The following is a 14,460-nucleotide window of genomic DNA, read 5'->3' on the forward strand; positions in this document are numbered from 1 at the left end:
GTGAGGGTTTCTGGACAATATTGGTTATTGTTTTGTGTTGTTAATTGATTTCCAATAATAAATATATACACACATTTGCATAAAGCAAGCATTCATGTGCAAACCCTTTAAGGTACATTTTGAAAAGATAAAAAATGTGTCATTAATTTGCGATTAATCACCATTAACTATGGACAATCATATTTTAATCGATTGACAGCCCTAATTTTAACACTTTACCTTCGGCTCTCTAAACATTGTATATGTTTTATAAACCAAACAATGCATCAATTAATGAAAAAACATTAGAAATCACTGGTCTCCTCTGTAGGTAAATAAATGTCCGGGTGGGAAGAGACCACTGACACATATTCCCCACACACCACGCCTTTCTGCTGTAGGCTTGAGGAGTCAGTGAGCCTGATCAACCTACTGGGATATTCATATACGGTCAGCGCTGCCCTGCCTGGGGCCATCTGCTGCCCTCCCTCTAATCTAGGGGCTTGTCACTGTTGATTAGCCAGCTACTCTGTCACTCCCTCTCTCCCTCTACCATTATATTTCTGGTTTATTATATTGATACTAGTGTTAAAGCATTGCGTGGTGTTCTCTCTCAGCCTCTGTGTCTACAAATCCTCTTTGCTTCCGCTCCCTATCTTTGTCTCTCTCCTTCCTTCTAGATTTCAGGCCTATTATGCTGTTGTTAGGGCTTAAATGAAGAAATGCGCACTCTCTTTTCTATGCATTTTTAAGTCCACAAATTAATCACCTTTTCCAATTTTGGTTGCCATGGGCACCTTTATTACGGTGAAGTCCTTCTTGGCACAAAAAGACTTGAAATGCGGATGAATTTCAAGGATAAAGCGCCCACTGTAAAACAGCCTGAATGCAAATGAGGTCAATAGCATCAATCAAAGGTATAATTGAAGGATTTACTACCAACTTGACTTTTAATATCTGTGTGAAATCTTTCTCTCTTGAAACTGTGAGTAATAAGTGCTGCCTGCGAGTGTGAAGGTTAGCTCTGCAGAGAGCACTGGGTAACAGATATGGTAATAGATAGGATTAGTAAGTGGAAATAACAACAATAGGAAACACGATGATATATTGCATGTCAATGCAGCTCGTGTTTACACAAGTGTTGAGCCATGCTAGCAGATGAAATTACATTTTGTACAGACATTCATGGTGTCCAGAGGATGAATCCTAAAGACTTTTGTGATCCCCGGATGTTCCTCTAGCGCCACCTTAAGGTTGACGTGTCGTTTTGTGTGAAATTATCTCAACAACTATTGGATGAATTGCGATGAAATTTGGTACAAATTTGATACTAAAAACATTTACGTTCCCTGAAGGATGAATTCTAACAAGTTTGGTGATCCTTTACTTTTCATAGAGCTCCAACCTTCAGTCAAAACTTTTCATTAGTCTAACACTTTAAAGGTGCTAAATTCGAAATCCAGAGCATTTCTATTGCCTCGAAACAGCTCTCAACATGGTGACGGCTGATCCGACGGCAACAGTGCTGACAGTGTTTACCTGAGAGGGAACAGGAGGGTGGGTGGTACGATTCAGTGATGACGTTATCGGCCTTAACTGCAGTATGAGATCAGTATAAGATCAGTATGAGATCAGTGAGGCATGCTCATATGAACTAAAAGGCACACACGGCCGGCCAGGCGATGTCAACAAAGCGCGGAGAAGCTCGGATTATAAGACACAGAGGGAGAGTGACTTCATTCTCTGCTCAGGTAGACATTACTCCACTATATCTATACAAAGCAAACAGTTGTTTGCTGCTATATTAATGCTCTGAATATACAAGAGAACGTTCAACTTTATACTTTAGTCTCATCTGTACATTGTCTTTAGTGCTAATGCTAACTGAGCACCATACCTGCTAAACAGCTGCATGCTGTCACGGTGAGCATGCTAGCATGTTGATGTTAGCGTTTAGCTTAAAGCATTGCTGTGCAGCCCATGGATGTATTATCAGAACTGGATATCGGACCCCAAGATGGCGTCTATTCAGTCCAATGAGAATTACTCGCCTGGCGCATACGCCAAAAACGTTTTCTATCTTCCGGGTTTACCTCCGGGATATGCGGCGCACTGAATATGTGCAGTTGTGTTTCTCCCGGTAGCTCTGCTCTCGAGTTCCCGATCGGCCCATAGACTTTTTAAATAGCTTTTCTTGGCTTCAGGAAAGTTTTACAAATAAAAAAAACTCCATGTGTCCAAAATTCCTAATAGAAAGAGTCATAATCGACCTTGTTTGTCTCTTTTACAATGGTGGTCTATGGGGAAAATGCTTTTTGGGCAACAGGGGGATTTGTTGCTGCATTACCGCGAGTGACCACCGTAAAAAAATTGGAAGCAAGGCTGAGCGTCAGCACCGTATCCAGGTCTTATTAAATATCCATGTTGCAGCCTCACAGAGCTGCTGGCATGGCTGCAGACTCTTAGTCTTGTTAATCACTCTTCTTCTGCAACTAAAACCAAAGCACAACATGTACAAGCCAGGCGACACAGGGGGTCAACGTTATTCCACAGACCAACACCATCAAATCAGGGATTGGCAAATACTGTCACAAACAATTACCTAAAGCCACCGTCCTGTCACTGTTGCTTAGAGGCACTCTGAGGAATTACTGCACCATTTTCCCTCAACGAACCAAGAACACATGGTCCAAATACAAGCTGAAAATCATTCAGAAATGGGGTCAAAACTGCAGCAGTACAATGTGACTTTCAATAACATCAGCAATATGGTTATATAAGATTCAAACCAGCAGCAGCTCAATATTATAATGTAATGTTCTCATGATATTCAGCAAGATTAATAAAAGCGTTGATATATGATTCCTTAAGCACACAGTAGATTATAGCAATCTGTGTTTACAGTTCATCACATGATCTAATGATGAATTAATCTTCTCGCCACACAGCAATAAGTGCTTTCCATACAGTAGCATGCAGTTCTACATTAAGTTACCCACAAGACACCAAAACTACTGCGAAAAAAAAGAAGCTTTTATGTTCAAAAGACTGTAAAATACGCCCATGTCTTACCCACAGCTGGGCAAAAACGATTGATGGCCTGTGGGAGAGATGAAGGATTAACGACAGTGCTGCTGGATGGACAGGAGAATATTTACTCCTGAGCCTCCTCCATCTCCACGGCTTTATTAGAGTAGCATCGGCGGAGGCAGCGCAGCCTTTAAATGTCACTGCTTTCTTCAATGACGCCGCTATTCCTTTCAGCCCACTGAAGCCGCCTCGTTACCTCTCGTGGGAGTAAAGGGCCTGTTTTGAATCCCACTCCCTGACCACGAAAGTACTCGGTTTCCACAATATGCGCACAGGACTTGTTTGTGTTTCAGTTTTGTGGCTGAGTGCAGATTTGAGTTCTCGTTTGTTAAGAGACACCACAGGGATGTGACCGCTGAGAAACAGAAAAACACCAAGCCCTACATTTATTTTAGAGAATACTGGAGAAAGATAGTTTGTGAAAGAGGGGAAATTAAGGAGTTATGAAACATGACTAGGATAATACAGAAGGGACATAAATGAAAACTAGCAACTAGCCTCAAAGAGCCCTTGAGCAAGGCACACAACCCTCATCCTTTAGCAGGGGTGAAAGTACATTGAAGTTCTTGCTGGTACTACTAGACTTCCCTAACCTTCATCGCTTGATATTGTTCTCCTCCCACCCCCAGCTTCATGCATCCCTAAAAACACGATTCAATGCCCGTATGATGTAGAAAGAAATTATAAACAAAAATCATGTTTAGCAAATTATTTATTTAAATGGTGAAAGTGCTGCAGAGTAATTTGTAAATGTTAGTTGTTTTTCCGACTAAAGGGGGCATTCACGTGAATTTTACCGGTCGGGAACTTGTATTTCCGATTATTGCGGAACCACATGAATGCAGAACAAATGCCCTACCTCGCAATGTTAATGAAAGTGAAACAACATTGCCACATGTGTCAACTAATCAAGCTGTGATTAGGGATATTTGATACACCACACAGTTGTACCAGCAGGGATGCATAGCCTACAGTAGTGCACAGATGCCGTTTCCATGGTTGTCACGCATAGCGCCTGGCGTTTACTCGCTTGTCTGCATGATGTACATGTCCACAGGGGAGTTTTTTATTGCGAGGGATCGCCTCGCTTCCCACCAATGGATGCTTGATGAGCTGCCACTAGACACAAGGCACTCCGTAGCTTGATTGGACGAACGCTTTCCCTCGTGGGCGGCTGCTCCCAGCTTTCAAACCGGTACCAACATGGCGGCTTGTTTGGAAACTTTCTTCTCTTATATCAAGGAAATAGTTCACCAAAATGTGTTTCTGAAAGCATTTAATGCAAGAAACAAGCCATGCAGTTGCCAAATCGGTCTTTATTTTGGATCGACAACGGTTAGTTTATAAGTTTCTCGGAAGTTTCCAGAGGTGGCGAGTCGCATTGGACGCCCATGATTTGCATAAAGTAGCCTAGACCTCAACTTTACGCCCCGTCTCTCGAATCGCGCCGCCACGCTACCAGACTACATAGACAATGCAGCAAGGGAGCTGCTGTCCCCTCTTCCCGGTACTATGTACCGACACTGAATCTTTTAGCGGTGCGGAGTATCGGACCGTACCGGCCTACTTTCACCTCCGTCCTTTAGCCTATCGAAGTAGATTAGTATAGGTTTTACATAGAAGTGTCCAGGTGTAAGGACGACTAAATGTGAACGGTGATGCAGCTAAAAATGCACAAAATTTACTGGAAATTAAAAAAAGAGTAGGTCAGACTTTTCTATCATATTCTAATCTTTTCATAGCCGCACATGTCACTTTGATATACCAGGTCAAGGCTGATAATCAGGGGAAAAAACATCCCCACATAACATAAATCTACCACTGATCTGCTTACTCACGTCACGACCATCCACAAAGCACACTGGTGGTGGAGCTGAATGACATAGTGCCCAATCTAAAATATGTTATGAGCCATTTGAATATGGCGGAATAAGGCAGTGGGAATCCTCTTATGTCACTCTAAATAAAGTTTTTTGGATGAAGTGTAATCTCTAATCCTGCCATCCCTCCTATATCAGTAATAGCCAGGTTTTAGTGTAAGCTCTGCCATTTAGATTAAACAAACTCTGGCATCTCTTTGGCATCTTTCTCCCCTGGATGGATTGGCTATTTAGAAAAAAAAAACGCAGCAGTCTGGAGTGGTGGGGTAATATCTCTAAAGCCACGAAACAGATCGATCTGGGTCAAATGTGACGTATTGTGCTGCAAATGCTTTTAAAATCAAGTGCAACGTCATGGCAAGCCATTGGCTAGCTCTGTATCATTTCTGCTGGGGTGACGCTGAACCACCGCAGACCACTGGAGCTTGAGCCGCGCTCGTTGTTTTCCCACCGAGACGAGAACTAACTTTGAAAAATAGCTTCCTTCCTCTTTTAGACAGAAAGATGCTGAGGCCACATGGCTACTGCTGTTGTTTCCAGAGAAAGACTCCACAGGCCGCTGAGCGCTCACTTTGCAATGGTTGTAGGGCCAGATACAAACAACAGACACAATTAGCCTCCATTTCCAGTCTAACTGAACTAGAAATGAAAACAAAAACACAGGCACACTGAATTAAAATAAAACCCATTGGCATACGGTGTAATGAAAAATGAAAAAAATCCCAAGGAAATTGTATTAATTTATATGCATGGCCTAAATTTGTTGCCTGTTGCTAAGCAATTTAAACAGTGACTGGCCAATTACCTGCCAGGCTCCCGTTTGCCCTCAGGTGCTATGCTAATTAGGGTCAGAGAGGGTCACGATGTAATGCACTCGCTAAAATGAGGCAGGGATCTCCAAGGGATATTCTCATTTGGGATGATGCCAGTCACATTCCTGCTGCTATCAAAGCTACAGCTTCTCAGTCAAGCGTGTTTGTTTCTGGCTCAATTCAAGACTGTCGGACATAATAAGTATGCAGGTATTAGCACACGGCTATTTAGGGAAAAGGATTTTCAGGGCGCAGAGAGAGAGAGCAGATTCTAATTTAAATCTGGGACAATGAGTGAAGCTGGTGGTCAGGTCAGTTGAGGACATGAATCAATCAAGTATACAGACAAAGCAAACATCCTTTTATAGAATGAGAAATTGTAACACATTCAGACAAAAGTCCACATGAAATAAGATGATCAGGCAAAACTAAACAATCTCAGACGGTTCTCTAAGAGAAAATTAAGCAAGAGAAGCAACTTTTTTCTTGCTTAATTAGTCCGAAGCACCTGGAAGAGATCAATACTGTCCTTTTCTTTCGATCTATCTCAAGGCTCTACTTTTGAACAATTCAGTTACTACAATCCCTCTGGCTGAAGGCCGTTTGCCATATTAATGACCTTGGCTCGCTGTATTGAACTCGTGAACCCGTCACACCCGTTCTCCCTCAATTTCCTGGATGGCCTCTTCAGTGGGTCCGCCGTAATAGCAGGTGATTGTGGGAGAGCCACTAACAATCCTCAGCAAGGGTGACATCCTTCACTGCTACTGCCTCTCTGAAGGGAGGAATGTATTCGGCTAACAATGGCCTGTCAGCGCCAGTCGCCCTGTCCCCGTGCATTGAAAGGTGACATCAGCGGGGACGTGGTGACACACAGCACTGCGTTCAGAGCGCTGAAAGCTGCAGTGGTACTCATTGTATGATACGGTGTAGGACTAAAACTCCATTGTCTCTCGCAAAGTGACAGGTCATTAGAGATGCGGTGGCTGACAAATGTACAAAAGTACATGCACAAACTCACTCGCATTCAGACACATGTTCTGGATTCACAACGGTGTGATTAAGTGATCTGAAATCATCTCATTAGCCCATCTAATAAAACTATCTAAATATTTGCCAAGAATATTTTTTATCGCCCTTACTGAGTTTGAAATAAAAAAATCTTACTCGCTGACAGTCTATCAACAATGAATGCAATTGTTCAAGTTTGTGATTCATGATCTGGTTAGTGAACCATCAGGAAGCAATTCAATAAAAGGTCCAGTGTGTAGGATCTGATGGTATCTAGCGGTGAGATGAGGAGATTGTCACCAACTGAAGTCTCTCCCGTGTGCCAAGAGTGTTGGAGAGCTATGATGGCCAACATGAAAACTCAAATGACCTTCTCTAGAGCCATTTGGAGCAGAGCCAGTGCGTAGAGTGTGTGTGTAAATGGGAAGTGAGTGGTGAAGCAAGAGAGAGAGAGCGGCGGCGACGGGAGCGGGACCTGCTCCCTAGCCGGAGTACCCGGAGAAAACCCACGCTAACACGTGGAGAACATGCAAACTCCACACAGGAGGGGCCCCAAGCCATGTTTGAACCTGCGACCCTCTTGCTGTGAGGCGGCATCAGTGCTAAAATAAAGTACAGAATATGTTAAATAAAGTCCACAAAAATAGTGACGTTTATAAAGTAATTTGAGATAAACTAGATGAGGAAGGGATTTGTGCGCACAGTAGATCAGTGCATTCAAAATGAAGAAAACGTCGACAGCAATATATCAAAGTCTGTGATTCCCTGCATAGAAGTGGCAGCTCTCGAGACAAAAAAAGATACATTTGATCCTTACACATGTACACGCCCCTCAGCAAATTTATTTTTTATTTGGTCTGCTTAATTTGTACACTGTGAAGCCAAACCAGACTAAATAGAAAACAAAGTATCTATTTCACTCTGATTCGGACTAGTCAAACGGCGTGTGGTTTGTGAAAGCGCCCTTAGACACTGCAGGCACTCGTAGGAAAACACACACATGGTAACTAAGTATGTTAGAAGCAATTAGTTGGACAGCCTGCTCATGACTCAGGTGACTTAACTTGTCTACGACAGAGAGGCATATGCTGAGTGGTGTGACTTGACCCGATAAGGCGAGACGGTAGGTGAAATGGGATTGGCTTGATCAAGGACCAGAGGCGACTCCTGCATAATCTGAATGATAGATAATCTGGATCCCAGGAACAGATTACAGGGCCCGCATTCAGGATGGGTGGGAGTTGATAAACAGTATATCAGATCGGGATGTCAAACCAGATTGATGATTTTGGCACCTGTTGATGCAAGCCTCAACATACTAAAAAGACAACAACAATGTTGATTTTCTTTGCAAAGTTGATGTATTTTAAGATCCGCTGGAATGCAACACTTACAGTCAGACATACGGAGAATGCCAAGATGTCGAGATGTTACAGTATGTGTTTGCTTGGATACACCATCACCTACTCTGCCACCTGTAATTGCTTTGTCCTCAGGCACACATGTGAGGTCTTGACAGCTCAAACCTGGCAACCCTGTCGCTCCAACAACAGGGTCTAATGAAGCACGCACACAGTACCAGAATGGGAACGACGCACCTGCTGCTGTGTGTGTTTGTGTGTATGTGTGCCTCTGTATGTGTGGCACTTAGCAGTTCACTATAACACATGGATATACAGGATGCAGCTAAATGTGTGAGATCCATTGTCATCCTGGTGTGGAGACTTGTGCCTCCTCTACTACTGGCAACGGATACGGCTGCTGTGGAATTTCAGCAAATTTTACCGTTGCATTGAATGGGAAAAGCTGTGGCTCTTAAAACAGAAATGCAAAATATAGCATGAGTGCCAGACAGGGAGAGAGAGAGAGAGAGAGAGCGATAGAGATGCAGAGGAAGAAGTGCAGAGTTGAGAGGAAGCGACAAGAAGAAAAATTGTGTGACAAATTGTGTGAAAATAGCGTCGAAGAGGGAGACAAACTCCCTGCAATCTCTCAAAGGCTCTAGAAAAACTGTGGCAAGCCATTATCACCATCATCATCACCGTCCTCACGGTGGCTATAATCATTCTCGTTTTTTGCTCCAGTTATCCTCACTGCCACCTTCAGAAATATCACTTGCGGTGTCTGCCGGAGCCTGTTGTCTCTATCGGCCTCATTTGAATAGAAGTCTCAGAGCAAAAAAAAACAGTGCTGAACTGTCTCACCTTCCAAAAACAGATACATCATATTTTCACAGAAGGCAATAAAAGCAATGCAGGCCCAATTCCCCACAGTTTCGAAGACATGGGCTGTATTTCAGCTAGACTCATCAATATGCAAAACATCAGGGCATTGCTTGCCACAAGAATATTCCCTCTACTGCACACTCTGCAAATGTGCACAAACATCATCACATTTCGTGCTTCCTTTTTTTTTTTTTTTTTTTTTTAAAACAAGCTTCGATTGGAAATTAGAAGTATGCAAATCTTGTGCAAACATCCAGTAATCACGTTTTTGATGAAATGCACTGGGATTCAAAGCCCTAAATTGCTCTGTGTGATTTTAATACTCTGCAGGCAATTGTCAAACCAAAGAGGCACAGAAAAAAAAGAAGACTCCAGGGCTGAAATCAATGTGCTACCTTTTATTTGGAAAAGAAGTGAACAAACTCCAAGCACTGGATTACATTTCAAAGCGCAGAGCCTAGAGCTTTCCAGTTGAGGAGCATGTATAGTGTGGGAGAAAGGTGTTGTAGCGTGGGAGAGAGGCGTAATCACTATGACCTACAGTAGGGTAGATGTAGGTTAAGTTAGTCCCTCTCTCTGCCTGCAGTGCTCACTCTGCCTTTCTCTTTCTCAAGTCTGTTCCCTGGGCTGTCTTTCCTGGGTTGTTAAATCCCTGCTCCTTTAATCTCCTTACTCAGCTACATCCTCTTTAAAGATACAGAACCACAGGAGAGACGTGGGATACGTCAACTGGGAGCTGGTGCTAGGCGAGGCAGAGGCGAGGCGGGGCGGGACAAGAGAGGTGTTTGCGTTGGGGTTAGGGAGAGAAGTTGTACTGGTATCGAGAAAATGTAGTGCTTTGGTAAAATGTGTTTGTGTAAGGAAATAGCACGCCTTAACCTCCTGAGCTTTTCGGTCTAATTGAGGATTAAATCAAGTAATTTAATTTATGCCTTAAAGGGCTTCCCACTGTTTTTAAAAAGACTGCTATTTCCCCAGTGTCCATTAGAAATCATCACGGTAATAATCTCTGCAACATCTGTACTCTAGATCCGTAAACTGGTGCTCAGCATCCATGCTTGGTAAGCGGCCTCCCATGCATGTCAACAGAGATAATATAATTCAATGGATCCCACTGTGACACTCCGTTGACTCCATACGATTCTTCCTCTGATAGACACTTTAACACAGCTACATTCAGTAGAGAACACAAGCATACAAAGATAAGAAATACATTAACCGCCCCATCAATCTACGCATGTAGGATCTCTAACACACACCGCTCATTCAACGCTGATGTCGTATCAATACCATCAAAAACCATTCCACTCCGTTTCCCTCAACCAAGCACTGTTGTGCGGCAATCCCTATCAATCATCCGCATGCTGTAAAACACAGCAGCAACATCTCAATAATGGTGCATCACCTGAGACTCAGGGAGATGAAAATAATCCATTCAAAAATGGATCACAGTTGTCCTGCGTGCTACATGCTATTCAGCATGAAGAGACGGCTCTACTGTAGATTTTCTGGGTCATCTTTCAAGTGTATGTATCTTTGAAGTTCAGCAGCGTAGAGTCGTATACCTCAAATGTAAAGTGTGTCATCCGGGAGCATTGTAGACCTGTGCAAAATGAGAATATGTCTGTTTCTGTTCTAGATCCAAAATATTTTTCGTGATAGAAAGGGAGAGCTGTTGGCTATACACAGATTTTAAATGTTCCATAACATCTTAAAGTTATCAGTGCACATTTTCCACAAATAATGAGCTGAAAAAACGCACACATGATCAGATCTTCTGAGTGTGGGAGGTCGCATACCACAGCAGCACCCTCAGCACACACTAATTCACCACCTACCCACCACTGTAAACGTGCCATATGTAAAACAAGGGATCAAATATAATCTCTAATTAGTGGGTTAGCGGTACCTGTTTCCCAGAAGTAGACAGACTTCCCATCATCTGTCTGTGCGTGAGCCTCCCAGAAACCACAGAGCAGCAGCAATGTCACCAAAAGGTACCAGCTCCCCTCTGTCCTTATTCGGAGGGTCCCTGCTGCACCCCTCCACCCTAGCCCCATGGTCCGCCACAGGATAAAAGTAAATCCACTCAGCTCAGAAGGTCAGTGAAGGCAGTGTAGAAAAAAAACCAACAAAAAAAACACACTAGTCCAAAAGGCAACAAGAAGTGAAGTGTTCTTCAGTTTGAGAGAGTGAGGGTGTGAGTGAGTGTATGTGAGTGTAAGAGAGAGGGGGAAATAATGAGGTGTGTGTGTTATCAGTCCTGCAGGAGTTGAGGTCCAGTGCTTGGACAGAGAGAGTAGTTTTCTCCTTTTTTTCTTTGCTCCCAACTTGGCAGGTTGGTCCCAGAGGAAGGCTGTCAGTGACGGGGACTGAGCTGCAGATGGATGGTTCGGTCTTCCTCCTCCATCGTATCCGCTTCCACTGTTGCCTGTGCTGCCTCTGTCCTCTGGCTGTGGAGCAGTGACAGTGGGCGAGTGTCTGCAGTGTTGTTCGCCTCCCTCCCTCTCGCTTGCTCTCGCTCACTCTCTCTCTCTCCGTCTCCTATTCGCTCCCTCATTTGCTCTTCTCCCTGTGCCACCCAGCGCTCCCTCTCTCTTTTTTTACTCCCTGCTTTTTGTTACAATGTTTCTCTCCTGCACTCATCTTCTTCTCTTGTCTCTCTCTCTCATTTCCCCCTTTATTATCACACTCTCTACATCTCGAACACGCTCCTTCGCACTTTCCTTTCCCGTTTTCCTTTCTCCCGCCTAGGGATACTCCCCCTCCTCCTCCTCCCTTCCTCCTCCACCTCCTCCTCCTCCTCCTCCTCCTCCTCCTCCTCCACTCGTCCTCCACTTGCAGTGCTGGGAAGGCGACTGGAGACCAGCAGTGCTCACACTGGTCTCAGAAGCTCCCATAAGCACTGCTTCCAGGATCAGAGACAAGCAGGGCTTAATGCAGAGCGAGAGAAAGTGGAGGGGGGTTGATGGGGGAAGCAAGGAGGAGCAAAACACGAGAGCCGAGCGGCAGAAAGAGATGAGGGAGAGGGGGTTATTTATGCTTGTGTGAAAGGCGTGTGAAAGTGAAACGATGGAACGGAAGAGGTGACAATGAGGACATACCAGCTTAATACTTTCGTATTCAAAAAATACTCACATGTGACATTCTCTATTACCGAAAATCACGAGCCAACCTGTAGCAGGTATGTCGACAGAAATTAGAAAGACAGAATCAGACATACCACCATGGGCTTGACCTTGGAGTGTTTAACTCTAGGGTCAGGCGCTGACCCCTTTGACCTACAGTAATAGTATGTAGTATTTTAAAATCCTGTGGTGGGCACAATGTGAAGCGTTTCATATCATAGTGTTGAAAAAAAGAGAAAGAAAGAAGACCTGAGTATATAGCATGTGAGCAGTGATACCCAGATACACACAAACAGACAAAGAGTGCCACCACCAGGAACTTCATCAACTAAAAAAATCCAGGAAAAGACATGTTGGTAAACTGTTTGACTGACATGCTATTTAATAGAGCAACAAAATGCCACAGAAGTTGCCGTGTGGTGCCAAATATATAATTGGATCTCACAGGTTATCACTTTCTTTAAGAAAGTCAGTGGAAGTCTGGATTGCTGATTTAAAGGATAAGGCTGACATCATAATTTCCCTGTCTGTGGCACTCAACCCCAAAGCCATTTGTTCCTACTACAAATGCGAATCTTTAAAAATAAAATCACAAATATATAGTTTAATTAAGTAATTTCCTAAAACAGCTGGGCACTGTAGTTTTTAGCAAACTCAAACGAGCCAATTCTGCTTTTGTTGGGGACTATTTTCTGCCGTGGATTAATACACATTTGGTGAACTAGTGAGTATATACATGTCGGATGGACTCAAAATAAAGTACAAAGCCCATGTTTATCATTAGGACTGCATATCGTTAAAAAATTACGATGCCAGTATCAACACCAGTACCCTTAAAGTGAAACCGATACCAATAGAGTACTTCATTCAGTACCCAGTATGTGAATAGAAGCTGTGTGTGCGTGTCCTACTGGCTAGCTAATCTCCGCCGGACTGCACAGCGCTCATAAAGCGGTCCCCGCTGATAACGTTTTCCACCGACCCACGGTCTCAGGACCGCATTGTCATGGAAGCGTTATGCCCACCCTCCGGTTCACCCCCAGGTTAAAAATCTTAGCTCAGTCACTGTTGGCTGCTGGCTGCTGGCTGTCGGCTGTCGGCTCAGACATCTCGGTGTTCAGAGCCGTGTGCAGGCAGGCAATCCCGGCTGTATAGTTGTAGGTTGTAGCTGGTGCATTCGTGCGGTAGTGGGCCAATCACGCGTTGCATTAAATTGAAGAATGCTTTTTGTTGATTGGCTGCGAGCAAAACCATACAAATAGTAATTTCTTTCTAGATCTGGGCACAAAAAGGATCGATTGCAGGGATCGTTTGACTGGAGAAGTTCCAATACTACTTGGTACTGGGTTATTTCAGTCGAGTACTGATACCAAGCCCCATTCATCATAATAAATGAATGCAATAGTGTGGCTAATTGGTGTGTTTACTAGTTTTTGGACAACACTGGAAGTCTATGGCAACAGAAGACTAAGGTGTATCAGGTGTGACTACACCGGCAATACCTGCTGGTGCAATAAAGTTATTGTTGATTTGGTGTTTTCATGGGATTTGTTAACAAATATGAAAAATATAGAATAATATTGCCAGCCTTATGCTTTAAGGTAATGGCAATGAAAAGAGATTACAACAACTCGGTTTGTGACGGTGAAAAGCCACGTATAACCAGTAAGCTGAAAGTGGCGCTAAATGGTGTAGTATGTGGACGAGATTGTCTTTCGAGCGTGACCAGCACGCAACCTTCAATCAAAGAGACAGCCAGATTAGAGGCCGGGGGGAGGGGTGGGGCAAAATGCAGGTGGAATTCACTTCCCCCAGTTTAATGTGCCTGTGCTGTCTCTTCTGTTCTGCCTGCACCCCTGACAGAGTAGCCAGGCTAAGGTCGTGTCAGGACGTCTGACTGGCAGGCTTTGAGTTTGGCAGAGTCAGCCTGTCATACCAGTTTTTTTTAACTTGGACAAGGCAGTTTGAAGGGAGGCAAAAGTCTGGTCAATGCCAGATTAACAAACAAGAAAGACTGAATGAAGCCAATTCTTGTTATTCTAATTTGCATTTTGCAGCATATCCAAGGAGGAGTACTGAATTGGAAAAAGTTAAAGCAAGAGGCCACAAGCAAGACCTAATTCTAAAGCCAATGTCCTTTAAAGTACAGTTCCTCTAATGGCAGCTAAATGCTGGCTTTAAAAAAAACAGAAAACAACTTGTGTGTATCAGAGTAAATGCCAAACGTCTGCCTTGTAGGAAGGTCAAAGAAGATGTGAAGGCAGAACAAAGAGACGTATGCTTGGGGTCATGTTTACCTGAGGCTATCATGCATAGCGGTTGCTGCTTGCTCGTT

The 14,460-nt window shown here is 43.7% G+C and overlaps 1 protein-coding gene across 1 annotated transcript in view; it reads right to left on the reverse strand.

Moving 5' to 3' along the window:
- thsd7ab (thrombospondin, type I, domain containing 7Ab) overlaps nucleotides 1-11,751 on the reverse strand; it is a 178,919-nt gene extending 167,168 nt beyond the window's left edge. Inside the window, exon 1 of the mRNA XM_074652872.1 lies at nucleotides 10,907-11,751. Coding sequence (XP_074508973.1) covers nucleotides 10,907-11,057 — 151 coding nt within the window. The 5' untranslated portion in view covers nucleotides 11,058-11,751. The remainder of the gene's footprint in view (nucleotides 1-10,906) is intronic.
- Between the last annotated feature and the right edge of the window lie 2,709 nt (nucleotides 11,752-14,460).

Source organism: Sebastes fasciatus, chromosome 12, assembly GCF_043250625.1.
Source record: "Sebastes fasciatus isolate fSebFas1 chromosome 12, fSebFas1.pri, whole genome shotgun sequence".
NCBI lineage: Eukaryota > Metazoa > Chordata > Actinopteri > Perciformes > Sebastidae > Sebastes > Sebastes fasciatus.